Consider the following 27339-nt stretch of genomic DNA (forward strand, 5'->3'; position numbering starts at 1 on the left):
AGAATTACATTTATAACAGTCAATAGATGTAGAGATAAAATGAAAAGGGAGAGTATAACAGCTGGAGCACTCGTTAGACAATCAAAATGAGATAGTTTGATGATATATAGTAATTTCATGCCCGTCAGGTTAATATTTAGTAGTTATATATAGAATAGAATTATATTTAATGGAGATGGTTTGGTAGGAGTGAGAGTATTAATTATGTAGAAAGATTTAGATGGATGATGAACAATAATTAAGAAAAACGAAGAAAAGAATGGCCTATATATCCTTCTGTGTGCTATCCTAGGCAAATTAGACATATATGAATACTTTGCCAAATCAGAATCCAATAAAATCACCATAAATCAAGGCAAGAAAAGGGATAAATAAAGGAAATAAAGATCCTAGTGACAAATGGCATCTTCGGTAGTCAAGCAGCCCTCCCACACAAATTCACTCCACTCCTTCGCCTCCACTCCCTTGCCCACTCCACTCCACCTGTGACCCTTATTACCTGCCACAAGTGTGATAAGAGTAATTTAACCTCTTGGAATGCCTCCGTAAATAAGTCATTCCACCATTGACAAGAAACCACCAGTCCACCCCACCCCCTCTCCACCACCTCCCACTCCACTCCACTCCACCTGTGACCCTTATTACCTGTCAAAAGTGTGATAAGAATAATTTAACCTCTTGGAATGGCTCCGTAAATCAGGCATTCCACCACTGTAAAGAAACCGCCAGTCCACCCCACCCCTTCTCCACCTGGCCCAGTCCACTCCACCTGTCACGGGCCACCAGCTGACACTCGCCACCTGTCAGCAGTGTGAGAAGAAGGACTGGTCTCTCTATAATGGCTTCGTGATAATAACTGAGTGGTCCGTGCTGTCAAGGGAGTGGAAGGAGAGATTTTACATTTGATTAGCGGCGTTCAGGCAAGGCAGGAAACCACACACTTGTATACCTACCCCACCTGTCACCACCTGCCGGCCCCTGACAGTGGTTCCCCAGCTGGTGGAGGCGCCGTGGCTTCCCTCAGGGTCTGCTCCCCGCCCCAGCACCGCCATGGCCGTGGACATCCTTCACACCAGGAACTTTTTCCTCCGATGCATGTGTGCCATTTACATGTTCGCCTTTGGCTCCCTGTACCTCCAGGTGCCAGGTAGGTGTGTGTGTGTGTGTCTGTCTGTCTGTCTGTCTGTCCGCTTTGAGTAACCTTATAATAAAACCACGTCCGTTTCCAGTAGACTGTCCCGCCTGAACTAACCTAATTCAAATTCCTCCAAAAAAGTAGATGATATGTATTGCATACATAGCTAATGAGTAATTACTGTTACATGCAATTGTATATTTTAAAACGGAAGAAGACGAAATGAGTTTTGAGAATGTGGCTATTTATTCATCAGTGTGTTATTCCAGAAATCCACCCGTCTCACTACAAGGGACACCTTTGTACCATATAAAGTACTCTTGTGTACATGCAACATTCTACTGTAAGGCTTTGCCATTGTAAATTACTCATTCATGAGATATTAATTTTTTCACAATGGTCTGGGGGCTACATCGAGGGATTTTTTTCCATTTACCGGTATCTTATTTTTGCAGCGTGGCACAGGTTAAGTTAGGTTTATTTAAGTTAGTTCAGGTCAAGTTAGGTTAGGTTTGATTTATTTGTTAGTTCAGGTCATCTTAGGTTAGGTTTGATTTAGTTTCGTTAGGTGTGATTGCTTATGATCAATAATTTTGCGATACGCTTTGTTCTGAGCCATCGGTTGTCACTGGTGGTCAGTGGGCGTACTTCTGAAATTTTACTGACTCCATTATCCCAGAACGCAGGGCAAGTGTGACATCCAGATCACCGTAAATTAGCTTCCCCAGGTTTCCCTAGATACTCATTTATTGAACAGTAGGCAATTTTTTAGATAGCCTTTGGTCTGTATCCCATAATGAAATGAGATTTTTGCTTTCCAGGGCTGTATGGCGAGAAAGGTATCCTGCCGGCACACACACAGCTGCCCAACCTGAAGTACCCCAAGCAGTGTTTCTTTGACAAGCTGACGCTGCTCTGCTTCTCCTCATTTGTGGGCCTCAACGTGTCCTACATGATGGAGCTCCTCTCACTCGCTGCAACGATTCTCAGCTTCATTGGGTGTGTTGAGTCCTGTGGTGTTCCCTTGAGTTCAGATGTGCAGATCCTCACTAACTTTTTTGTGATAATAAGTCATTACTGAAGAAGCAGATATGACTTTACCATTCTCCATGTACTAGACTGCACCTGAAACTCTCCCAGCAATCATGAGGTATTTACTTATTAGTATTGTTTAATTATTTTCATTTTTCAGGATGGTGTGGAAGTCTTGGTGCACAGCCACTCTGTTCCTGATCTTGTGGGGAAGCTACCTCTCCCTCTATCAGGTGGGACAGACCTTCCTCTGGTTCCAATGGTAAGTTGAGGAGAGAGAGACTTAATTATTTATTGATTGATTGATTCTGGTGCTAGATGTGGACTTTGCTACCATACATGTGACTCCAGTTATTTGCAAAAGCTTTTCAAGACATTGTAATTTCACTCTTTCTGACTTTTGTGTTGCACTCTGTTTTTTCAGGGATATTCTGCTGCTGGAGGTAGGCTTCCTGACCATCCTTGTGGCACCCGTGAGTCGCCGCAGCTGGTCCGAGTACCGGCCTCGGAACCTGGTGACCATGTGGCTCATCCGCTGGGCTCTGTTCCGGCTCATGTTTGCCTCTGGGGTGGTGAAGCTCCAGAGTGGCTGCCCAACATGGTGGGGCCTGACTGGTAAGACAGCTGATGTGCTAAATTTGGTTGTGTTATTCTATTTGGTTGTTTTTGTCAATTTGATTTGATTTGGATATAAGGGAAAACAGAATGATGATACTGTTTAAGTCTTGTATTATGAAGTTGGAAGCACAGAGATGAACTTAAGTTGAAAGTTTTGTAGGCAGCAGTTGTACTAGATTTAGTTAATCTGCAAGGGTATTCCTCTCAATTTAATTTGATTTATTTTAAGGGAATAAAGAATGATGATACTAGTTAAGTTTAGTAATAGGAAGTTGTACAGCTAGGGATGAGCTTAAGTTGAAATTTATGATTTTGTTAGTAGAGTTTTCTTCACCCCACAGCGCTGCCCCTTCATTATGAGTCCCAGTGCATCCCGACACCTCTGGCCAGGCTGTTCTTCCTTCTCCCGGACTGGTGGCATCGCCTGTGTGTGGCCGCCACCTTTGTGATTGAAATTGCTATCCCATTCATGTTCTTCAGCCCAGTGAGACTCCACAGAATATTCAGCTGTTATAGCCAGGTTAGTCTTTCTAGCTTACTTATAATATGTACTTGTGTAGACATTGATCTTGTTTAACAGTCCATTTTGGATTGAAGAAAAATTAAGCCAGGTAAATGCTGACCTGAAATTGTCCTGAAAAGAGAGTTTTAAGAAATTTGATGTTTTCACGAGTGCATACAGTAATGGGATACCTATGACGTGTTTCCTGGGTGTTAGAGATTAATTGACAGCTCAAGGGGTTGGTTGTGTTAATTTCCCTTCTAAAAATTGACTTGCAAAATTATGTGCATCTTTTTAGAGTTGTATGTTAAGAGGTGTATTATTTGGTTATTGTCAGAGATTCACATAGTTTGGGTATCAATATTACTGGTTATATGTCAGTTTTTACTTATTTATATTTTTTTCAGATTCTACTGCAGGTATTGATTATCCTGACTGGGAATTACAACTTCTTTAACCTGTTGACGATGACCATGTGTCTGTCCTTGATGGATGATGTTCACCTCGGCTACCAGCACGGTGAGTCCGGCCCCAAGTTGTGCTGCGTGAGTGGCTCGGAATGTTGCAGGGCAGGGCAGAGCCTTTTGACCAGCCAGGGGTGTAGGGTGTGTTCTTGCCATTTCATATACACTCTTCCAGTTAGTACTCATGTTTGTAATGAAACTGCTGGACGAAACTTAACAAACATAGAAATAAGGAATTCTATTAATCGGTCATCAGTTTAACAGTTGTTCATTTTTATAAATCAGTTCATAAATTCCAAAGTATTGTTTGATTTACTGATATGATTACTATGTCACTGAAATGGTGTGGATCATACCCTACCCTCCATCCTTTATGCATGATTGGCAATGTTTATATTAGTGTGTGAAAGTTTCTTGAGTCAGACATTTCAGCTTACTCGGTATATATAGGAAGTTTTTTCTAATCATTGTCACTATTTCTTCCCTACAGTCAAGGACCTCTCTTTTGGCTTCATCTCTTATGTGAAGGCGACCTTCAGCTGGATTGTTAAGTGGCTTGGCTTCATTGCCTTGGCTTACTACACTGTGAAGTACTTCAACCTCAGCTTCTCCGCTGAAGGCATCGTTGAGTCCAAGCTGGGTAAGACGTGCTAGTGTATTTTCATTCATTTTTTTGTCTAGCTGGGAATGGGTTACACACACACATTCACTCCTCCATACTGTACAGGTGAATTCTGTGCAGTCATAAGTGAATAGTTACAACCATCACTTTTGAATGGTTAGGGATACAGACGAAGAGCTAAACAAAAAGGTTTAAAGAAATATCTGCAACACACTGTTCCCAGAAAATAAAACAGAAGTTGCCAATACAAGGGTAATAAGATTTGTTCCAGAGCTGTCTTGATATTTCTTGCCTGAAAGAGTTTAAATTGTAGGAAGAAGGAAATACACTAGAGCGAAATTTGTATGTAAATTATATTGAAGTTTGTAAGGCAGACAGTCATGGCCCTTATTAGAAAAATCTTAATATCAAGTGTGTTAATAGCCTCACAAAATGTTCTTTCAGTTGTATCACGGGCAGAGTTTGACGCCTTCATGTCCCGTGCTGTGCCGCTGAGCATAGCCATCGGGGCGTTCTCTCTGGTCATCACTGTGGCAGAGGCCCTCACCTCGTCCCTGTTTGAGGTGCGGGGTTGCCTCGACAAGTTTGGGGTTTTCAGCACAACGCTCATCTACTCTGCTGCAGCGATCTGCATGTTTGGTATCAGTCTGGTGAGTTGTGGAGGGAAACAGAAGATTTTATGATGCCATGGACTTTAAATGAATTGAGTGTCTGATTGATGTGAATTTCTATTCTGAATTTGTAGAATACACAGGCAACATGAGTTTATCAGAGCTCATGAAAATGTTTGATAAATGAAAGGAGAAATATTTTTTGATGCCATTATTGTAATCTCTGGGAATAGTCTCTTGGAGGGAATATCACCTCTCTAGTGTATTTTTTTTAATCATCACTAGAGGTAAATAAAGTTAGATAGAAATACAATGAAAACACCGGAAAAAACTATCGTGAATGGATGATGGTGATGATAATGAAAAAGAGGAAGAGTAAACATCCCCAAAATATCCATGAAAGGAAATTGCTGAAAAAATCGGGGAATTGAGAGAGAGTGAATCTTGTCTCCCCTTTTTCCCCAGGTGCCATACTCAGTCCTGGACCGCCCCACAAACCAGCGTCTTTGGCCTGTGTTCAGGAACCTGCATGACCACACATCGGACCTCCAACTCACCTCCAGCTATGGCCTCTTTAGGCGCATGACGGGTGTTGGGGGCAGGCCGGAGGTCATCCTTGAGGGGGCAAACTCTCTTGAAGGGCCATGGGTGGAGTACGAGTTTCCATACAAGCCCGGAAGCCTGGACCGCATACCACCCTTCGTCAGTAAGTGATTTGGGGAGCATAGTTTGGGTAATACCTATCCAGATACAAGGGTTGTACTTTTTGGGCTAAGAATAAATGAAGCTGAATATCCCTAAATTGTGGTTAGTTCTTACTTTTGGCTTTTGTCTGTGTGTTGCACTAAGAGCCTTGTATGATTTCTTTACAGTTTTGCTTTTAGACTTTTTGTCATAAATATTTTAGAAAGCTTTGGTAAAGTAGCTATTGAATGATAATGCTTCAGTATAGCATTGAGTAATCAGCATAAACACATCAAGCTGCATAGGGAGTTGTCTTAATAATATTACACCTGAGCTTAACCTTGATAAAATTTTAAGACAATGCCCTTGTCTCTGCACTCAGCTCAGTAATAGCTGTACAGTAAGCTGAGTAGGGATATGCCTCAGTAATGTGACAACAGTAGGCAGTCTGAACCAGAGCCTAACCTTCACAAGCTCAATCATTCCGTCCTTGTTCCCTGCACTCAGCTCCCCACCAGCCACGTGTAGACTGGCAGATGTGGTTTGCTGCTTTGGGTAGCTACAACCAGAACCCTTGGCTTATCTCTCTGTCCCACCGCCTCCTTGCTGGCCAGCCCGAAGTAGTTGCTCTCCTAGATCGCTCATCACCCTGGCGAGACACTCCGCCCAAGTATATCAAAGCTTCCAAGTATATATACCACTACACAGGCTGGGATGAAGGGTAAGTCAGCCCCCTCTTGTTGTTGGTAGTAGTTGTGCTTTGTCTGATTTGGTTAAGTAGATCTTTATACTATTGTAGAGAAGTAGATTTATGTAGTTTTCTGTTTTTGAACTGGGTTTTGGTTTGTTGAAATCCATAATTGGCTGGAGAGTTTTTCATTTAACATGGGGTAGTTTTTTGTTACGTAGCTGTTAAGTCTTTTGTGTAGCAATATTTGGGTTATTTACTGTTATTTTGTGGGTGAATAGATTGTATTTTTATCAGATCTCTCAAAGGAAGAAATGGCGTAGGAAGTCCTCATATCAAATAGATTAAGGGAAGGTTAAAAGATAAGAAGGGCTAGGAGGAATGTGTCACTGGTGGCTCTGCTGCAGACACGATTGTGAAGTCAACCTTTTAGCTTGAAGGCCACTTAGGTAGAGCTCACACCTATGCCAAGGCTGCTCGGGTGCTGATCTGTGCAAAAAGTAATTGCTTGTTCATTAGCTTATGAACAAAGTATCAGCATTTTCACTGAAACTCATATTAGCAGTTATGCTAAAATATCCTGCAGACAACTATATTGGGAGATTATAAACACATATAATAGTGTAAGATATGTTTGCAAGTTGGAGCATTTGACAACATAACCTCCTTTCTCTGATTCGGTACAGTTTGGGCCACGAAAATCAAAAGTGCTGCATACTAGTTATATGCATTAACACATACACATGTCATAAAGAGAGAAGCCTTTTTTTTTTTTTTCATAGCAAATCAGTAATGAATTTTCTGAGTCAAGACCTGTAGTAACTGTTTAGAGCTTTGTTAGGTTAGGTTAGGTTAAGTTTAGGATATCTTCAGACACGTGATAGCCAGCATCTCATGGTATGAATCAACACAGAATGACCTTACTTTGCTGTATAGAAAGTCTCGTTAGTAAGAAAGTACCGGTATACAAAAACATTTATTTTTGCCAACTTGACGAATCATCTCCCACAGCACTACTCAGTATCTCATTTGAAAGCCTAAAAGGATTCACAGACATTGTATGCAATAATATAATCAGAATAAACTCTTAACAGCAACTGTAGAATATCTTTTAGTCAGACACAAATCAACCGAGAATGAAGAATGGACAATTTCACGGCACTTTACCTTACCTAGCAGCAAACTTTTGTACGTGGCTCCAAGCATGTACGTCAAGTAGAGAGTTGTCGAACGTTCTAATTCACATGCACCATTTCAATTTCTACTCACATCAGGAAAAGAAAAACTACTGTGGAAAATCAAACTGAGGTAGAAAAGGAAATATTGTCAGAAATAAAAGTAAATATTCTTTGTTCTGACAGTAATTCAACTTTATCACCTCAACTCAATATTCCAGAGTAGTAGATCTTTATCCTGATATGAGCACTTACTGTTATGATGCATGAACCAACCAACACCCCCTACATAGGCTTCCTCACTCCCCCTCAGGGCTGAGTCAGGGAACGTGTGGAAGCGAACCCGTGAGGACGACTACCTCCCTATCTTCACAGTGGACCACGCGCCACTGGTGGAGTACCTGCGAAAAATAGGAACCATAGGAACCATGGATATCCCGGCCACCAACCAGCCTCTGCAGCAGGGCCTGGACAGTATTAGGGGCTTCGTGAATGCCATTGATCCTCCGCTGGTTCTCTGGACGCTCCTAGTCACGGGCTGGGCCATCATGTGGACCAAGAGGAGTGCCAGGCCACCGCCAATCATGTACCGCGCCCCCAAGTACAAGAGTGGATAGTGCCGGTGACTCTGTGCGCTGCCTGTCTTTCATGTGGTATAGGGGAGGCTTGTCTACTTGTATGCACCACTCCAATTAGTACTTGAATCAGGGAGAACTTTACTGTGCTCTGTATTTTGGAACTTACTAAAAGCTATTTGCAGGACCAGCACCAAGGGGCTATTTTTCTTTCATCTCTAAGCTGCCTCCTTTCCTGTAAAGATATAAATAGATAAATGAATAGAATTGAGATAAAAAAACTAATATTGAAGTAGTTTTTATTGATTAGTACTCATATTAGAAAAAAATAAATCTGGAGAATTGAGTCAAGGTATGAAAATGGACCGCCATACTCAAAACTTAGAATGTTTATCAATCCACATTTTGACGGTGGCTCATTTTCATATCTCCGCTGAATTTCCCGAAGCATATCTATTCCTAACACAAGCGCTAACTGAAGTGGTGCGCATATTTCGATGAACTTACCCTACCAACACAACATGACCCGCAGGAGACAGGCAGGCAGGCAGGCAGAGAGTAAGTTATCCTAGTTTTCATGCACAAGTGTGGCGAGTACCTTGAAAGTTACTGTTTATGGGGTCTTTCTTGTGTGTTGCTTCATAGGGGGCAAGGTTGTTCAGGCTAGCAAGACCTGAGGAGCGTCAAGTCACGTGTTCCTAAGCACAAATAATATTCCTATGGTTACAGAGGAAGGGTAGGATGAGGAATGTATCTTGTTGGACCTAAAGTAAAAGCAGTCATCATTTTTTCAGTTCCATGTACAGTTGGAGACATAAATATTAATCCATCCTTTCTCCTTTCTTGTCAGTTCATCCCTCACTCCCCTCTCCTTCTTCCTTACCCCTTAATATCCTCTCTAATACAGTTATATGTTACAGTTAGTCAGAAATGTTTATCCACCTCTCCTCCCCTGCCAGTTCACCCCTCTCTCCCCTCCCTTCCTTCCTCATCCTTCACTTTCCTCTTCCCTCATGTGGCACACCACATGGAAGGGGACCACAAAGTCACACTGAGTTCAAATTATATTGGATTGATAGTTTTGTCCACAACTGTACCTTGAGAGCATTAACAAGCCATATTTTGATTTCTAATGCAAGTTAATGAAGTGATAATGTTACTTTATTGTAGTACAATCAGCTGAATGCATTTATGTCACTGTTTGCTGAAGTAGGTTTATTTGAAATCCGGTGAGGTGGTGGAAAGTATGCAGTAACCGGGAAATGAGATATTAGCGAAACCTACAAATGCTACGGTAAAAGTCCTTTAGCTCAAATAGTTTTGGACCGGTGTCTGTGTGGATTAGTGAGTGCTTGAACACAGGCGACCAGAGTGAGTCTGCCCTGCTGGTGTGCCCGGGGAGCAGTAGTCCCACCCACTGTGTAAGGGTCTAGTAAGTCCAGACTTTAGGATTTTCCAGATTATAATTTTTTTCCTTCAAAATTCAGATCAAGATTTTCTGTTCAGTGGAATTTGTATTAACGGACTTTTACTGTATTGTTTTTTAGCAAATGGTGTTTGACTTGGGTAATACTGTAGTACTCTGGTATAAAAGCATTTAATTGTTTCTTACTTCTTGTGGTAGGGGCACAAGTGACTGCCTTATTTACCTCACCCAGAAGATGTAATGGTGCTTTGGCAGAGCACCAGTCCAGTGTAGACACAGAGCCTGTGAGCTGTATGGTGTTGTGTGGCAGTGGTGGTGGTAGTGGTTGTTGCTCCGAGGGCTTGGTGGTATACATCCATGTTGCTGTGGAATGTTGGGTTACTCTGTGTGGTTTTGTGTGGACGGTAGTTGATTGGACAGTGCATATGGAGACATTTCTATGTCTTAAGCATTTAATGTCTATGAGTTTTGTGAGTAAGAAAGGGAGGTGACAGAGTTTATAATAACAGGACATATATATTTATTAGAACTATTCACAGCCAGTAACAAATATTAAACTAAGGCATATCAAAAAGCAATGCAGTGTGCTGTGCATCATGAGTCATGAAACTAAATTTAATGAGACAATCCAAGATTGTTTTCAAAATTGCTGGTCAATCTGGAGAAGCAGACGTATTGATGCACTAAAAATATGGCATTATGAAGGCCAGTGTTACCAAGTGATGCCTTAACAAGCTGAACTAACAGATGCTACAAAGGTGTAATGCTGAATGGACCTGTGTTCTTGTTTTGTATGGTCAGTGTTGTGTGTAGAGTTGCTATAGATTTATGGGTCTGTTTACTTAACACACACAAGTTTGCAGTTTTCAGTAAGTTAAAGTTTTCAGCTCCTTACCCCTCAATATTTTTATGAGGGTAGAAAAGGGAAAATAGATTATGATAAAAAGCACAGGTGTTACACAAAGATTTTATAATTTACTGCCAGAACAGTAAATGTTTTGCATAAGTGTGTGGTGTTTCCATCAATAGACAATCCCCGTGTTGTTGCAGTAGTCACAAGTACACAAATGAAGCACCAAGGCAGTCAGATCAAACCATGTATGCACAGTTTGTCTTCCTAGGCTGATAAGTTGCAGGTCAGTGCCAAACGTAGCATTGTGATGTGATAACTCGTGGTAATGTGTTAGCCGGTGAAACTTAAAGACGTCCTACGTGTTCACTCACGGATGTTCTTGTGAAACTCACTCAGTGGTGCACTCGTGTTTGTATCAGTTGTGTTTAGAGAGTGATAGTATAATATAATTTGTATTTGTATGATGACCTTTCTCAATGAAGAGCTATAAAAAAGTGGATGGTTCTCTTTTTACATATCTTTACATAATTTCCAGTGTTGCCTATTTGCATATTTGAGTATTGGTTTAAATATTTCATGACTAGTAAGCAATAAAAGAGAGTGCCAGCATAAAGGTGGCACATCATTGAAGTGAAGGAGCATCACAGCAACTTCATGTGCCAAGTTTCAGATTACACATTCTTTTTTAGTCAGTAGCGGAGACAAACCAAAGGCAAAAGAAAGGAATGAAAAGCCTGCCACACGCTGCTCCCAATAGAAAAAAAAACAAGACGCCAAAGTGAGTAATCATATTAGTTCCAGAGGTGTCTTGAAGCTCCCTCTTGGACTAGTTTAATCAAAGTCGTCAATCAAATCTATCCACCGCAACCCTCCGAGCTGAGCCGAGCTGAGAGCCAGCTTGTAATTCCGCCAAGAGGTGCTTCGACTCAAGAGGAATCAGCAATGGCTTCTAGGATGTTGGATGAGTACCTGATAAGTGTTGTAGATTTTACCTAATGTTTGCTTTGCAGGGAATGTGTGGTAGTGATAATCAGTTTTGAAAGGAGTCTTCATGCATATATTGTTCTCCTAACGTTGGCTCTTCGGCCTGCACAATCTTGAGAAGCCTCTCTGTTCCATTACTTTTCTGCACCACTTCATTATAATTTTTTGGGGGGTCTGCATTACCCATAACCTGGTAGCAGCGGGGATCATGTTTCTTAATGGTCCCTCTAAGCGAGAAAAATGAGAAAAAAATCATCACTCACACAAACCATTTCATAACATATATCAAAGCATTTGTGATCAGTTTATGCATCATCTATTTTGGGGGGTTTATATCATGGCACAAATTTGGCCCGTCGCTGCTACACAGTAAAGCCACAAATTTGGCCCATCGCTGCTACCGGGTTAATCTAATACCTTCCTCCCCTTCCTTACCTCACCATCCTAATCCATCTAATCCACCCTAGTCAAATCTACCCTTAATCTAATGACACTCACCCTCATCCAGTCTCCACACATGTCTAATCCACCCTAGTCAACTCTATCCTTAATCTAATGCCTCTCTCCCTCCTTACCCCTCTACCAGCCTCTCCATATGTCTAACCTGCCCCCATCAACACTACTCAGTAATGCATTCAAAACTTACCCTACTTATCAGATCCTCATTCATTCTCATTGTGGGCTTGCTATATCCAGAATGCTACATCAGTATTGTTTGGTACATAGACAGCTTAGAGGCAATCTTAATCTTTCTATGCATTTTACCAAAGGCCTGAATGATGATTAGTTGTTTACTCCAGACCAGAAAAATATTTTGCTATTTTCAGCATTGCCATGAATACATCTGGTCAGTGACTCCATTTTGGCTGTTTAGTTTAGGCATGACCAGCATCATGAAATCCAGTTTATTGTAATATTGCAGTGATGTGGTGTGTGGGTCCAGCATTGGCTCATAAAAGCTGATAGGATTCATTTAGTCAGTAAGGTTGATATACTTAGTACTTTAATACCTATCAACAGGTGGTGGTGGAGCTGCTGATGGCCACACAGAATCCACAAGACTTACTCAGTAAAACCCCCCCGGCATCCACACCTGTTTCCCGAGGTCATGACGTAAGGTACGTGAGATTGCCCAACACAAGTGTTTTGGTGTTTGGTATGTTGGAATGCATTAACCAAGGACAGAAAGTTCAACGTGCTTTAATATTCACTTTTATTTCTTCTCGAGAGAAGAATTATAGGATTTGGCATACATTATAGACAAGCACTACTGTACAACACAAATGTTGCTTTGCAACCAGTTTTACAAGTACAAAACCAATAATGTCTGTGAACAGTTAGTAGATACATAATTCAAGGAACAGGACGGTCTTTTGGCATCCATAAATATCGAACAGTATGTACAATGTGGCACAAATTGAGAAAAGTTTATATTTAGGTTTTATAAAGACATTAAATAAGATGAACAGCTCAAAGTAATGACCAGCTGCCAGGGCAGACACATCACCATGATCAGCATGTAGTGTCCAGGAACAAGCAAACAGAGTCTGAGTCGCCTCAGAGCGGCTGCGTCCACAGCCTTCAGGACTGTCTGGTTGTCTATAGCATGGCTCAAGCAGTGTTAGGAGGGAGGGAAAGGGCACAGCTGGATGAAGGCATACAGGTTAAAGCTCAGCTCTGTGCTGATCAAAACAGTAAAAAACAAAGCAGTACATTGTAAAAGCCAAAACCCTCATGATGTATCAAACTTAATCAGGAATGAAGTCACAATACAGCTCAGTTCAAGGTGGATGAAGATCTTGAAGGAAACAAAAAGCTTGTTGCTTTGTTTGGAATGATGGCTTTCTTCCAAAGTGTCTGAGGTATTCTCTTTTTGTAAGAATACTGCAACCTTCAGTGTACATTACAGAATAATATCTACACAAATTCTACCTTGCATCCATCAGATACAAAGTGACTTGTGCTTTGTCATAAAATCATTCAATCTAACCTGTTTTGCTGCATCTGACATTGTCAATATAAACCTATGAGAAAGAAGCCTCTTGATAGGAATAAATACAGGAATTTACAAGTTTATATGCCCATTAATGAATTTATACAAGGACCAATAACTGCCGTGGGGATGTGGAACGCCTTCTCAACTACAGTACAATCACACAGTGCTTGATGGAGTTGTCATCGCACAGAGACAAAACTCATACACTGCTTAGGTTTAGTGTTTGTCTTCCTATCAAACTCCTAATCAAGTTTGACAAGCTTAAGTCAGCAAAATACACGGTATTTAATTCTTCACATATTGAGAATAGCAACTGTTTTGATCTTAGGGGAAAATGATGAGTTATGTAGAACTCTAACAAGCATATTGGGTTAACTGTGGATAGACAAATTTTAGTTTTCATTTTTAAGTAGACCAACTGACTCGCCTCCAACTCGCAGGAACTTGATGCAACATTACACAAGTTCTAGAGCTGGCGTGTAAAAGGCTACAAAGGTTATTTTTTGGATTATGAAGTTATGTAGCTAATATAAACTGACCTAAGTAGATGTAAGACCTTAGTCTTGTAAAGAATTATGATTGAATATGGTGGATAGTGAAGACTAACTTAGCCATTGTAAATAACATAGAAGTAGGAATCATGGTGGAAGTATTCCCCATTACACAGCAGTGGAAATGATGCACTAGCTCTCAGGACTCCTCCGGCACCACGAGTGAAAGTAACCAAATACTGTCCTATTTCTCTTGGTTTTCTAACAGCTGTTCTTTTTTCTCAAAGAAGCGCACACACACAATAACTCGCCATCTACACAGCTTATTCCCTTTCATCTCACACTGACACCCATTCACTCAGCAAGGCACTTATCAGAAAGTACAGGAAGCCTTCAACTTAAGAGTTTATTAGCTATTGTCTTGTTTCAGAGTTTGACCAAACAGCACTCACAGAATATTTCCACTTATTCTTCTGGATTACTGTCAGTTGAGGCTTCCAGGATATTTCTGAAATAAATAATGTTGCTCTATGACTTGCTTTAGACTAATTAAATACTGAGTTTGTCACTGCAAAGAGTCACTGTAATGCCGCAAGTCACTGCTTCTTAATTATCATATCCCTTAATGCCTTTTGCTGTTCCTCCCCAAGCTTGATTTTGTCGTCAATTTCCCTGGCATCCATTATGAGCTTGGCCTTCATCTTGATGAAGTGGTCATAGTCTGCATACTGGTCCTCCGTCAAGTATTTGTGTAGCACCTTTGAAACCTGGAAGGCAGGAAAAGTTGTAGAGTTATGAGAGTGCATTTATAAGGTGTGTTTGCCACTTTATGTACCATTGCAATTTGATGCTCATAACAGGAAAAAAGGCTAGCCTGGAAAACTGAGCAGACTGTGAAAATGGAAGTTAGAAATTTTGGCTGTCAAACTTTTCTTTACTTTAACTCTCTGAAAATGACTCAATTCTAAGTTTGGGCTGTCAACCTTTTTCACGAGGTAAGCTATTTTTCCTGACACAAGTGCTAATTGGAACAGTGGAAATCATGTGGCAAGCATATTCTGATTGGGAAATGCTGATCATATGTACTTATTTGCAAAGGATCCTTAGGTCAACAGTGCACAGGGGATATAAACTCTCACAGGGCTCTCCGTCATTACTAAACACTGGGTTGTAGCAGGAACTAACTAAGAAGCATTAATAAACAGTATACATCCTCAGATCCTTACTTGTACTGCTCTCCTGTCAATGTTTTCTTTCAGTCTCTTTGCCTCCTCCAGCTGCTCACTCAGTTTGTCTCTCTTGCTCTCCAGGGTTCGCTGCAAAACAAGATTTATTAGTAAAAAATAGTCTGCAAATAGTCATGTCTTAAGACTCACATTATAATTAGTCACCCTTGATACATATAAATTACAGTAGTTTCATTATATTATGTACACAAATCAAAATCCCACACAAATTTTTGCGGCACACACTTTGAGAATCACTGATCTAATTCTACAGTACTATCTTCTTATCTACCTTCCTGATTTAGAGATAACTATTGTTTCAAGGATTAGACAACAGTTAACCTACCCTTTCTTCTGGGTCAGAGTCATCCACAATCATGAGTGCATTCTCTGCCCTGGCCAGCCGTCCTGAGAGCCCAAGCAGCAGGGACGTGATCTTGTCTATCTCCTCCACGTGCAGCTTGTACTTCTCGGACTCCGCCAGCCTCGCCATGGCCTCCACCCGGGACGTCACCTCAGCACCCAAGTCGTGGTTGAGTTTCATTTCGTCCTTGATAGCCTCGTACTCAGCCCGAAGGATCTCCAGCTTGCGACCAATGCTTGTCACCAGCTCCTCCTGTGAGTAATAATATATTTTACTTACTTATTACATGAAGTAGAGTGATATTAGCATTCATAACTACTCTTGACCCTACTTGAGTGAGGTATGTCCATAGATCACTGATATCAGTTGCCATCAATATTCTCACCACATAAGCAGAGTGGCACACTGGGAGCAGCTTCAGACAATGAGGAAATAATGTGGAGGAGTTTAGCTTTACCAGTTTTGGGTATCAGACTTTACCTTTCTCTTATTAAGCTGTTGGTCCGTCAAAGTTTCCTGCAGGTTGCCACTACTCCGTAACCTTGTCAGCATCTTGGCTTTGCTCTCAGAGGTGGTGAAGTAAGCGGAGTCTGCTGGCAGTGGCGTCCTGTTGTTTGGCCTGCAATGTTAGTTTAAGTTAGGGAAGCACACAGGATATAGATGGGTGGGGGGCACTCATAAAAATTCCATGTCTTCAATGATGAGAGAACAAAAAGCTGTTCATGTTCATTGGTGCAGTGTTTGGCACCATTAATTATTCTTACGGACAATAGATTTTGTAGTGCTAATTAAAGGAAGTAATCTTACACTAAAGAACAAGTCATCTTTATCACTCACAAATCCATTCCATTAGAGCTTTCAGCATCGTTGTGGATGGCGTTGCCTGACTTAGATGTGTTGTGTTGTCCCTGAGCCCTGACCAGGTCGGGGTGCTTGGCGTGGCTGCTGGAGATGTATTCCTTGCGAAGCTCCAGATTGAACACTCCAAGCATGTAGTGTGCTGTTGTCTTGTGCTCTGGTCCTGGTGCTGAGAGGTAGGGAAAGGTCAAGGTGAGAGAAGGCTTTGATCACAATCTTGAGATATTATAACTTTTTTTTTAACTTAGCAGCTATGTTATGTTTCAAGCCATAATTTACCAAAGCTATGAAGAAGGAGAAATAAGAGTAACGTTAACCCTGTGGAGGAATCCCTTACCTAACAAGGCTCGCAGCTTGTTGTCCACGTTAAGCTGAGGCACATAATCCTGAGATAACTTGTCACACTCAAGCTCCTCTTGGTTGGGCGTGCGTCCATACCCGAGGACAACCACACTGGACTCAGAGGAGGAGGAGGAGGTGTTGGGCGTGGAGTTGATTCTCTCGGGAGAAGTGTTCATTGTTGTAGAGACTGGGCTGGAGGACTGGAGGGAAAGGCTTGAATGCAAGGAGGAGGAGGATTTTGGTGACGCTGGTGATTTTGATGTTGCAGGGAGGGATGATGACAGCAGAGAAGCCTTGCCAGGGGAGGAGGTGGGTGACGCCTCCTCGGTGACTGTGGCTGGACGGGCAGTGACGGGACCATCGTGGGCCACCGGGGACGTGGGGGAGGCTGGTGCCAGGGGCAGTGAGGGGGATGCAGTGGACTGTCCAGGTGGCGGCACTTCATAGCTGCCACCACTTGGGCTGTGAGTCTCGACAGCAAGGGACTGGCCAGCAAGAGAGTCCGCCACGCTGGTGGACCGACTGAGGGAATCGCTGATGGCAGTGATGCGGGACAGGGACTCGTTGATGCTGGCGGTGCGAGGGAGCTGGTAGGTGGCAGCGTCCTGTGCTGCTCTGCCAGACATGCCCACCTCTTCGGCGGAGTGAAGAGGGTCAGCCAGACTGGTGGCCCGCGTGATGGTCCGTGGCGAGTGTGAGGATGAGGAGCCGCTGGTGCCATTACTGACACTGGATGGGATGGTGGAGGCATTGGCCCGGTTGAGGGACTCCAGAGATGTCCTCCAGGAGTGGGCGGGACTTAGCTTACTAGGAGACACGGGCGACACTCCACCACTACAGACGGAGCCAACACTCCGGCCAGAGCCCAGGGAGGAGCTGGTGCCCCCGCTGGCGAGGGAGGTGGTGGAGCCCTCACTGGCGATGGACTGCAGGGTGGACGAGGACAGGCTGGGGGATGACTGTGATGGGTGCAGCTTCCGGCCTGTGTTGTCCTTCTCGGGGGTGTGAGCGGCCGGGTCCAGGGTGTGCTGGGCTCGGCGCGCCTTGAAGGCTCGGAGCTCCTCGGCTGTGAAGCTGACGGTGGTGGAGGTGTTGCGGCTGTGGCTGCCACTGACCCAGCCTGGAAGAAATTGTTTGCCTTAACTCCATGATTACCAAGTTCACTGAAGGATGTAGGGAATGTCAACCAGTCAATATTCACCAAGTAGTGTTCATATCAGGAAAAAAATACTGGAAACTCAAAGGAATTCGTGTATAAAAATGGGCTGCATTGTCAAAAGTGATATATACTTTTACTTTAGTTTAACAATGGTTCATTCTTTATCTCGACAACAGTTCATTCTTTTTTACAATAGTTCACATTTTTACGAACTCAATTTTCCATGACATGAATACTAATTTGAAGTGTATTGGTAGAATTGACCGTGACACCTGCACATTTCAGGTGAAACATTTTATATTTCACTAGCAAGAGATATCCATTGCATATTAATATATCGTACTGAAAGAATGCAAGTATGACTGTGCCTGTATATTAAACAATAAAACTCACCATTCTCACTGGCGATACTTTCACTCTCCCTTGTGTCATTTTGCACGCTGATGCTGGAGGTGGTGGTTGTGGCGGTGGTGGTGGTGGTGACGGGTGATGAGGCCGAGTAGAGGGGTGTCTGGTTGGTGACGGTGGTGGTGGTGGTGGTGGCGGGGACGGTGGAGGAGAGAAGATTCCTGCAGGAGCCTGAAGGGGAAATCGTTCGTCGGTAGCGTCCTTCAAAGCCTGTCTTCCAGTCTCGCCGATGGGCCATATACGAGTCCTTGTGGTAGGTCCTGAAAAGATGCGTTACAATTAAAAATCCTGCGTGTACTCTCTGTTCTAGTCTTTGGGAACCCTGGCCAAGATAATGCATTGGGTCCTTAAACATACTGCGACCTGTATTTCCCTTGACCCTAGCCTGTACCTGTATTCAAAGAAGGGTATTAGATCTTGGAATAGCAAATGTTCTGAAAGATATAAGAATGGAACATGTTAAAAATCCTGCACGCTTTGTCTGTTCCAGTTTTTGGGAGCCCTAGGTAAGATAACGCTTTGGGTCCCTATACATGTTCCGCTGCCTGTATTCCCCTTGCCCTTGCCTGTACCTGTATTCAAAGAAGGGTATTAGGTAGTATATATCTTAGAATAGCAAATGTTCTGAAAAACGTAAAAACAGAGTATGGTAACAAGAAGTCTTTGCTGTATAGGGTAACAATGACAATGAAATACTGATAATGATAACCAAATACTATAATGAGTGTGATAATTGACCTTAGTGAGACTATAATGAGTGATAAATGACAGATAGTGATAGTACAATGCAATAACGACAGACTATAATGAGGTAATGATACATACACATTAAATAACATGGTCACTGTCCACAATAACCTTCACTATAGACATAAACTAAACCATGACAAAAACGATACAATGACAAATAGATGTAGTAGTTTAGCGTAGAATATATAATGATTTAATAACAATAGGTGATTAAAGCCAAGGTGACCACGTTGATAAAAAAATAATAATAATGAATAATACATAGATTCACGTGCGACTGAAGGCCAAACTGGAGTCTTTAGTGAATAATAAAAGAGTTTCAGAATTATAAGAAAAGGATTAAAAAAAAGAGATATTATGAGCTTGACTGAATACAAATAAATAAGAACAGTTGAATGAATAAGAACACACAATAGAGAGAGAGAGAGAGAGAGAGAGAGAGAGAGAGAGAGAGAGAGAGAGAGAGAGAGAGAGAGAGAGAGAGAGAGAGAGAGAGAAAAGGAAAGAAATGTGAAAGGCAGAAAGAAGGAAAAGAAGAAAATATAGAAGGTTGAAAGAAATGAAGGAAATAAAGAAAACTAAGAGGAAAAATATATATAGAGAGAGGAGAAGAGAAGAGAGAAGGGAGGGAGCTGAAGAGAAGAGAGAAAAGCGGAAAGAAATGAAGGAAATAAAGAAAACTAAGAGGAAAAAATATAGAGAGGAGAAAAGAAGAGAGGAGAGGAGAGAAGGGAGAGAGCTGAAGAAAAGAGAGAGGAGAAGAGAAGAGAGGAGAGAAGGGAGAGCGCTGAAGAGAAGAGAGAAGAGAAAAAGAGGAGAGGAGAGGAGAGAGAAGAACCCAGTCTCCCATGCAACCACCATTTTCTGAGCAGGGCCCCGGACTGAGCACATTCACACACATTCACCCAGTCAAGTAGAAAGCTCTAAGGACACCTGCCGGCGGATCTCTCCTCACCTGCCCGCCTAGCCACACCTGTTCTCGCTTTCAGGGGTAAGTAATCGCTTCTAACATGCTTAAAAACTGCCAAAACGCTACTGGGACAAGGGTGGTGTGTGTGTATGTGTATGTGTGTGTGTGTGGTGTGACAGTCCTGCACCTCCCTTCACACCTCTCCCGCTATCTCTGAAAAGGTTGTCTGGAGGTCGAACAGAGAGACAGACACACACGGTTATTCACTCGGTACTCTTAAAACGCTTCCTTCTCTTACATCAATATTTTTCAACGTCCATAAAGAGGTTAAACGGGTTCCCATGATGGAGTGTTTCCTTATGTTCATGGTGAAGCAACTGTCAAGCTTCCACCAGGGTCATACAACTGCCTATGGAAATGCCCACAAATCCCACGAAAGCCTTAAATGTGTGTGTCTGAGGCGAAGGGTTTAGAAATATGACCCCTTACAGTCTCGCTTGCCGTTGTGTTGCAGACGTGGCAAGCAATAAGCAATCACTGGCCTCCATAAGTATAATGGCGTGTGTGCCAATAGGCCTGACAAGCTGCATGGACACGGCACTTCAACGGCCTTTATCAATACCGCCAAGATTTGCACGGCGTCTGGTTCGCGTGTGAAGTGCCTGAACATTTATTTTGCTATGTTTTGATAGTGATTGGTGCTTTTTTCTTTATGGTGTGGAAGGTAGGCCAAGGACAACACGGATTTATGGAGAGAAAAGACTTGTGACATATGCCTTTCGTTAGCTATGTAAAAGACAACGCCGGGTATGTCCTGAGTTTAAGTAACAGGAAGGAGAAAGTACAAGCGAATCACTGCAGTTAAATCAAATCTTATCAGTGAAAGGGATTAAATAGTGAATTAAGATGCTGCACACGTGGAGGAAGATATGAGGAGGCTAAACATCACGGAAGAAATGGCTATAGAAAGGCAACAGTGGAGGAGGCTCATATCCCGTCCAACCCCAGCATAGGGAATACCTAAATGGACGTTAAACGATGATGATGATGATGATGATGATGCACATGTGTCGTTACTAACTGCTCACATTCCTTTTGATCCTCTCATTATACATTTCCATCCTCTCCCTATCGTTAACTCTTGGATTAGGAAGTTGGAGAGGGTCTCTAGGGTATGCGTGGAAAGCAATTTAATAGTGAAGATACCGTGTACTAATATCAATTCTTTTGTTCCTCCCAGACCCAGTACGAATTTCCATCCTCTTTCGTTAACTCTTGCACTACGAACTTGGACAGCGTAGGGGATGCGCTTGATTGGAAAGAAGTGCATTACGATTACTCCATTTTCACTGACCAATAAGAATGATAGTCAATACAGAGGGAAATATAGATCTTACAAACGATATCTGTCACTTCTGCAACAGCTATGATATGTATCTACGCTGGCCGCCTTCCATGTGTTGTATGTTACGATGACACTTGCTTCTACCCCTCAAAGAACTATTTCCAAAGGCCAAATAGATCAGTCGGGTTCTAATGAGTGTTTTTTAGGTTCATGGTACAGAGGAAGGGTCATAAAACTGCCCGTGGAAATGCCCCAACCTCTTACGAAAGCCTTCTCAAGTGTGTGTGTGTGTGTGTGTGTGTGTGTGTGTGTGTGTGTGTTTTTGGGCGCAGGAATGTTTAATGTTATGACCCTAAATTTTCCTGGTGATCGATATAAGTGACTTCAGTGTGACAGTGTTCCCAAAATAGTGTGCTTGTCTACGTGACTTGGCAAGACTGAGCGGTTCCTTGTTACTTGTATGCAATAAGCGTGTGTGTGTGTGTGTGTGTGTGTGTGTGTGTGTGTGTGTGTGTTTGATATTTCGACACTTGGCTGACAATACTAATCTTTGGTTGTGGTTTATGTATCTGAAGTTATGCGTCATCACTGTCATAATTCACACACACACACACACACACACGGCAGAGTAAATTCTTATTATTATACTCTTCATTCCATTTAATTTCCTAAAGGTTTCGTTTCTCACTACTACTACTACTACTACTACAATTATTACTGCTGCTACTACTACTACTACTACTACCACTACCACTACTACTACTACAATTATTACTGCTGCTACTACTACTACTACTACCACTACTATTACTACTACTACTACTACAGGAAGGGGACATAATTGACGATGACGCTAGCAAGTCTCTCTGTGTTCCTGCTCGCTACGTTCGCTGCGGCGGCGGGAGCGGCGAACACCTGCTCCCTGGACCCCATCACCTGGTCCTGCCCCGCCCAGCCGCCGCTCCTCAGCCTCGCGTTTGCAGAGGTGAGCACGAGGAGAGGAAAGGATAGAGGACGCTTATAATAGTAAAGGAAGGGAACAGAGAAAGGGAGAATAGAAACGAAAGAAAGAAGAGGTTAACGATGTATACTCTGCCACGTCAACTCAACAGAAACCGCGTCAAGTAACCAAAAAGTAAAGAAAATGAACAAATAAATAAATAAATAACAAAACTAGTCAATCAGATATTATTCCACTCAAAATCCGTGTCTAATCCATTGTAAATATGCAATAAAACGCAATATCATATACTTGAATGAAAGTTTACTGACACAGCCCCGCCTCTCCAACTGTGTGAGCCCAAAGCGCCTGAGAATACGGTCCCTGAGCGAGAACAAGAGGCTAAGAGGGGGCGCGGTGACCCTTGGCTTCCGTTCGAGTGTTATGAGGTTGTGGTATAATCCGTCGAGGTGTGGCAGTGTGGCTGGTTACTGTGGGCTGGAGGTCAACTGGGTCGCATGAGTGTCGAGAGGCATAATATAAGGAGAGGAGACGCGATGACCCTCTGCTTCCGTTCAAGTGTTATGAGGTTATGGGATAATCCGTTGAGGTGTAGCAGTGTGGCAGGTTACGTTGGCTTGGAGGTGAACTGGGTCGCGGGAGTGTCAGAGAGGGCGGGCCGCGTCACTAACCTTACATTCTAGTATGAGATTGCGTTTTTTTAAGTGTATGTTGTATTTCAAACAATAGACTGAACGGTAATTGAGTGGAATGGCATTTGCGGGACCGGTTTCGTTATTTGTTTTTAACTTTCTGGTGATTTAATGTGGCGGTAAATTATTGACTTGGTGACCATGTGCTTCGTTATCTTTTTCTTACTTTATATAAAACGTATACGGCTTAGGGCATCAACACCTTTCTCTTTGGATACCTATGTACATATTTAATTTGTTTCTGTGCGTGTTCCTTTTTGTTTTCAGGCGATTAGACGTTGCAGTAAATTGTTGCACAGATACTTCATTAGATTTTTTTCCTTACTTTATAGAAAACGTATGCGTCTTACGTCCTTCTCCTTGGATATTTCTTATTCTCATTTGGTTCTGTGCGTGTCCTTTCCCTTCGTCTTCCAGGTTACTATCGAGGCATGCGGCGAGAGCTACAACAAGGAACTCTTCGCGACGCTGGAAAACATCAAGTACACCGGCACTTTGGACCAGGCAAGTCACCCACCCACCCACCCACAACTCATCCCCTCTCCTCACACTCCATCACCTTCATGACCTAAATAATCCAGCATACACTAAGCCTAGAGCCGTGACCTTGAGACCACGGCCGGCATGTCTCAGGAAGTTACCGCAGGAGGGAGAAATGGAGGCGTCTCGTCCCCGCATGCCTGCCTAATGAAGCCACGTGGTTTGTAGGGCGACCAGGTGTTCCGAAGCGGTGGAGCAGCAAGCCTGAGCCCCTGACCACCTGGGGACGAACTTAGATGCTTTGTTAACGTTAATTTTGATGTTTTTAGATGACAGGACCGCTTAATTAATAATGATTTCGATATTTCTTGATGGCAACTTCGGTTCGGTGGATTGGGGTCCCTAGTATGATGGGATTGTCATTACTTTAGATTTGCTAGGCAGTGGCGGCTTCAGGATATTTTATTATTAGAGGCAAAGCTTAGAGAGGGAATTCTAGCTGTGCCAAGAGAGGAACAGCAAGGCTTCGATATTAATGAGGAGGTTATAGAGAGGTTGAGATAATTTTAGCACCGTCACTGAGGCATAGGTGAGGCTTGGAAGATATTTTGGTGCTAATTGCTCTCTCTCTCTCTCTCTCTCTCTCTCTCTCTCTCTCTCTCTCTCAGGATAAGACGTATACGGCGGTCATGGTGGATCCCGACGCCCCTGGACACGACGGAGGAAAGGCTTGGCTGCATTGGATCCGCGCCGGGCTGACGGTAACACACACACACACACACACACACACACACACACACAGCGAAAGAGCACTAAAACAAGACTATTCAATGGCGATTTAAACAGGGAATGAGTCTACAGCTATACTATAACCCATTTTCTCTTATTTTCTTTCGTTTTGGTTCGCTCGACTTGCAACAATTGACAGCCACTCAACCAACCAACCAGTCAGTCAGTCAGTCAACCAGTCAGTCATATCAGCACGACTTGCAACAATTGACAATGAACGAATGAGGTAGTCAGTCAGTCAAGCATTTAGTCAGTCATGTCGCTGCTACTACTACTACTACTACTACTACTACTACTACTACTACCACGCAACTGTTTTCATTTCAGAGTGCCGACCTCGCCGCTGGGACACTGACTACAGGACAAGACATCGTTTGTAAGTGCAGCAATACACCCCTTTCTCCTCTCCTCCATATCCTCCACCTTCACACGCTTACAAACTTAACTATGAACGAAAGTCTGCCTATGTACAAAACTACCTATTCAGTCTTGATTGCCCTATACGTGTGATTTAACGTTTTATCTATTTCTCTACCTATAAAAATGATAATAATAGTAGTAATAGTTCGAGTATGCTACCCACTAATCAATTGATCCCCTTAACTCATCTCCCTCTTCAAAATAAGTAATAATAATACGTAATAATAGTAATGAGTGAGTACGCAATCCACTTATCAATTCACCTCCTCAGACCAGCTCCCTCCTCACTCTCAATTGCTCAACATACCACTACAGGTCTTTTTATGCCTCTACGTCCCTATTCATGCCATTAAATGCTATACCAACGACCCATTCACCCCCCGAGACAAAGGAGACAGGCATTCCGGTGTGGTGCGCCCTTTCATTCTCATTCCTGACCCACAAACGTCCCCTTCTCCGCCCTCTCGGCTTCCTTTCCAACCTGACAACATCTTAGCGACCCTTCCTGCCCCTTCTCTTGCTCGAGCTCTGACCTTCCTCCTCTCAGCTTCCTTTCCACCCTTACAGCATCTTATGAACTATCTCCCAAGCTCTGACCTTCTTCCTTTCCTTTCCGCCCTGACAACGATCTTACTGACCCCTCCTGCCCCTTCTTTTAAGCTCTGACCTCCCTCCTCTCCGCCCCGACAGCTTACCGACCTCCAACGCCACCGAAGAACACAGGCGTCCATCGCTATTTCGTCTTCGTGTTCGAGGAGACGCAGACGGGACCGCAGGAGGAGATCGCGTCCAGGGGGAAGTTCGACCTGGCCGCCTACGCCACGAGCCAGAAACTGTGTGGACCGCTCGCAGCCAACATGTTTCAGACGCAGCACTAACGCGGCTTCGTTCACGCGCTGACCGCCGGGAGACTTCATTAACCACTACCAACCCCTCCTCCTCCTTCCCCCTCTGACGTGAAAGCAATAAGGCAACACTTCAGTACGCTTCTGTATCGGCTATATCACGCTTCTCATTATGATTATTAAGGCTGTTATTGTTTTACGCGGTTTCTGAAGGAGTTTCCGTGTTAGTTTTAAGCTTCTTGGTGTCGGGTTAACTTTTTGTCTCTCTACCTCGAGGCATTGTTCCGTAGTTGCCTTTCAGATTAGCTTATTCAAGACGGATATACTTAAGCAACAATGTATTCAAGTTTATTTGCAGTAATATTAGCAAGGGCAGCGCGTGTTCTAGGTAATAAGTTCTTTGTATACTTTCCCTTGAGTTTGGTGCACTGTTTCCAGGTTGTGATGCAGAAATACTTCAGCAACATTGTATTCCTGTTCATTTGCATCGTTATTAGCACCGGTATCTCGTGTTCTAGTTCATCTGTTCTTGGTATACTTTCCCTTGAGTTTGGTGTAGTGTTCCCAGGTTGTGATATATAAAGATTCGGTTACCTAATTACACGAGAACCAAGCGCCTGTGCAACGTTATAGCTACTTATTATTTGGTGGTACTGAAGGTAAATACATAGTTTGCATCCACTCCAAGCTTTTAATTACTATACTTTCCTTTGAGTTTGGTGTAGTGTTTCCAGGTTGTGATACATATAGATTCGGGTACCTATTTCAACGAGAATCAAGCTTGTGCAACGTTAAACTTATTATCTGGTGGTACTGAAGGTAAATACATACTGTTTGCATTCACTCCAAGTTTTTCATTATCACCGTCTGCAAACACACACTCTTGAGATGGAGAATGGAGATGTGATTGAGGTCATTCGGAGACGTGACTGGTTCGTGTACTGGCCGAAGATGTTTATGTACTTGTTGGGGAAGGTGAAGGGACTGGATTGCCGTGTTAAATAAAAGGAGTGGAGGGAAAGTGTAGCGAGTGTCTTTCCTTCCTTCTTCTTTCCTTTCTTTCTTCCTTCCTTCTCTCCCCCCCTCACACACACACACACACAAGCACGTAAAGCGGTTAATGGCATCCAGCAGTAAAATTTAATGAACTTACTTTCGCTCTTACGCAAAAACCAATACTGATAATCTTGCCTTCAGTAATTACACACACACACACACACGCAGACCAACAGCGAGTCACGTTCCCTAATCGTCTAAATACCCCACAAAGAGCCATTTGGTAACTGTAATGGCCATCAAGACATCGCAAAACACCACAGGAACTAAATATAATGATCTCTCTTTGGTTTCTGTTGTTACGCTTTCGGGAGCAATGTCTGAGTGATATTAGTGTCATTACATTTCTCTGTGGTTCTTTGGGTCTTGGTTCGGTCGCGTTTTATTACAGTTCAAGAAATAAAGCTTCAATAAAACTGTTTCCCCTCCCCCCCACCCCCACCACACACAAAAGAAATGTATAGATGAGAACGAGGAAGAGAATCAGGAAAATAATGAGCTGGGAAAAGTAGTAGAGGAGGAGGAGGAGGAGGAGGAGTAATGTTGAATGTAGAGCGAGAAGAGAATGAGGAAGAGGAGAAAAAAATATGGAGGAAGAAAAAATGAGAGAGAGAGGAGGAGGAAGAGGAGGAATAGTATAATGTTGAAAGTGGAGAGGGACGAGAATGAGGAAGAAAGGAAAATATATGGAGGAAAAAAAAGATGGGACCGGGAAAAAGAGGAAAAAGGAAGAGTTAGGAAAAGAGATGCACGGAGTAGGTTGATGAGGGGTCTTAAAACTCTCCTCTAGAAAGCATTAAAGTCGCAGGAAGGAAGAAGGAAGGAGGAAACAGACGAAGAAAGGCTGTACCATCCACACACACACAAATTGGCCCCAA

At 42.9% G+C, this 27339-nt stretch overlaps 3 protein-coding genes and 1 long non-coding RNA gene across 6 annotated transcripts in view; 2 read left to right on the forward strand and 2 right to left on the reverse strand.

Annotated features, from left to right (window-relative positions):
* Positions 1 to 428: 428 nt before the first annotated feature.
* LOC126987026 (lipase maturation factor 2-like) lies at positions 429 to 10882 on the forward strand. The gene is made up of 11 exons (XM_050843673.1): positions 429 to 1147; positions 1957 to 2134; positions 2328 to 2429; positions 2592 to 2782; positions 3127 to 3305; positions 3695 to 3806; positions 4242 to 4391; positions 4818 to 5023; positions 5450 to 5690; positions 6176 to 6389; positions 7845 to 10882. The coding sequence occupies exons 1-11, from the start codon at positions 1051 to 1053 to the stop codon at positions 8146 to 8148; spliced, it is 1974 nt and encodes a 657-aa protein (XP_050699630.1). The 5' UTR covers positions 429 to 1050; the 3' UTR covers positions 8149 to 10882.
* A 1683-nt stretch (positions 10883 to 12565) lies between these two features.
* The window catches only part of LOC126987025 (protein Shroom-like), a 106264-nt gene continuing 91490 nt past the window's right edge, over positions 12566 to 27339 (reverse strand). For all 3 annotated transcript variants that reach the window (XM_050843671.1, XM_050843672.1, XM_050843670.1), the window contains 7 exons: positions 18199 to 18473; positions 16642 to 17766; positions 16284 to 16473; positions 15927 to 16065; positions 15429 to 15698; positions 15083 to 15172; positions 12566 to 14623 (listed from right to left, as the gene is read on the reverse strand). In XM_050843671.1, coding sequence (XP_050699628.1) covers positions 14453 to 14623; positions 15083 to 15172; positions 15429 to 15698; positions 15927 to 16065; positions 16284 to 16473; positions 16642 to 17766; positions 18199 to 18473 — 2260 coding nt within the window. In that variant the 3' untranslated portion in view covers positions 12566 to 14452. The remainder of the gene's footprint in view (positions 14624 to 15082; positions 15173 to 15428; positions 15699 to 15926; positions 16066 to 16283; positions 16474 to 16641; positions 17767 to 18198; positions 18474 to 27339) is intronic.
* On the forward strand, positions 19788 to 26087 carry LOC126987028 (protein D2-like). The gene is made up of 6 exons (XM_050843675.1): positions 19788 to 19954; positions 22047 to 22203; positions 23289 to 23375; positions 24020 to 24112; positions 24468 to 24516; positions 25251 to 26087. Exons 2-6 carry the CDS (start codon positions 22066 to 22068, stop codon positions 25436 to 25438), a joined length of 555 nt encoding a protein of 184 aa, XP_050699632.1. The 5' UTR covers positions 19788 to 19954; positions 22047 to 22065; the 3' UTR covers positions 25439 to 26087.
* LOC126987029 (uncharacterized) lies at positions 25634 to 26886 on the reverse strand. Its single transcript, XR_007740125.1, has 2 exons — positions 26203 to 26886; positions 25634 to 26038 (listed from the first exon to the last, which is right to left on the reverse strand). It is a non-coding gene; the product is annotated as an uncharacterized LOC126987029 (long non-coding RNA).

The sequence above is a fragment of the Eriocheir sinensis genome, chromosome 63, assembly GCF_024679095.1.
Source record: "Eriocheir sinensis breed Jianghai 21 chromosome 63, ASM2467909v1, whole genome shotgun sequence".
Classification (NCBI taxonomy): domain Eukaryota; kingdom Metazoa; phylum Arthropoda; class Malacostraca; order Decapoda; family Varunidae; genus Eriocheir; species Eriocheir sinensis.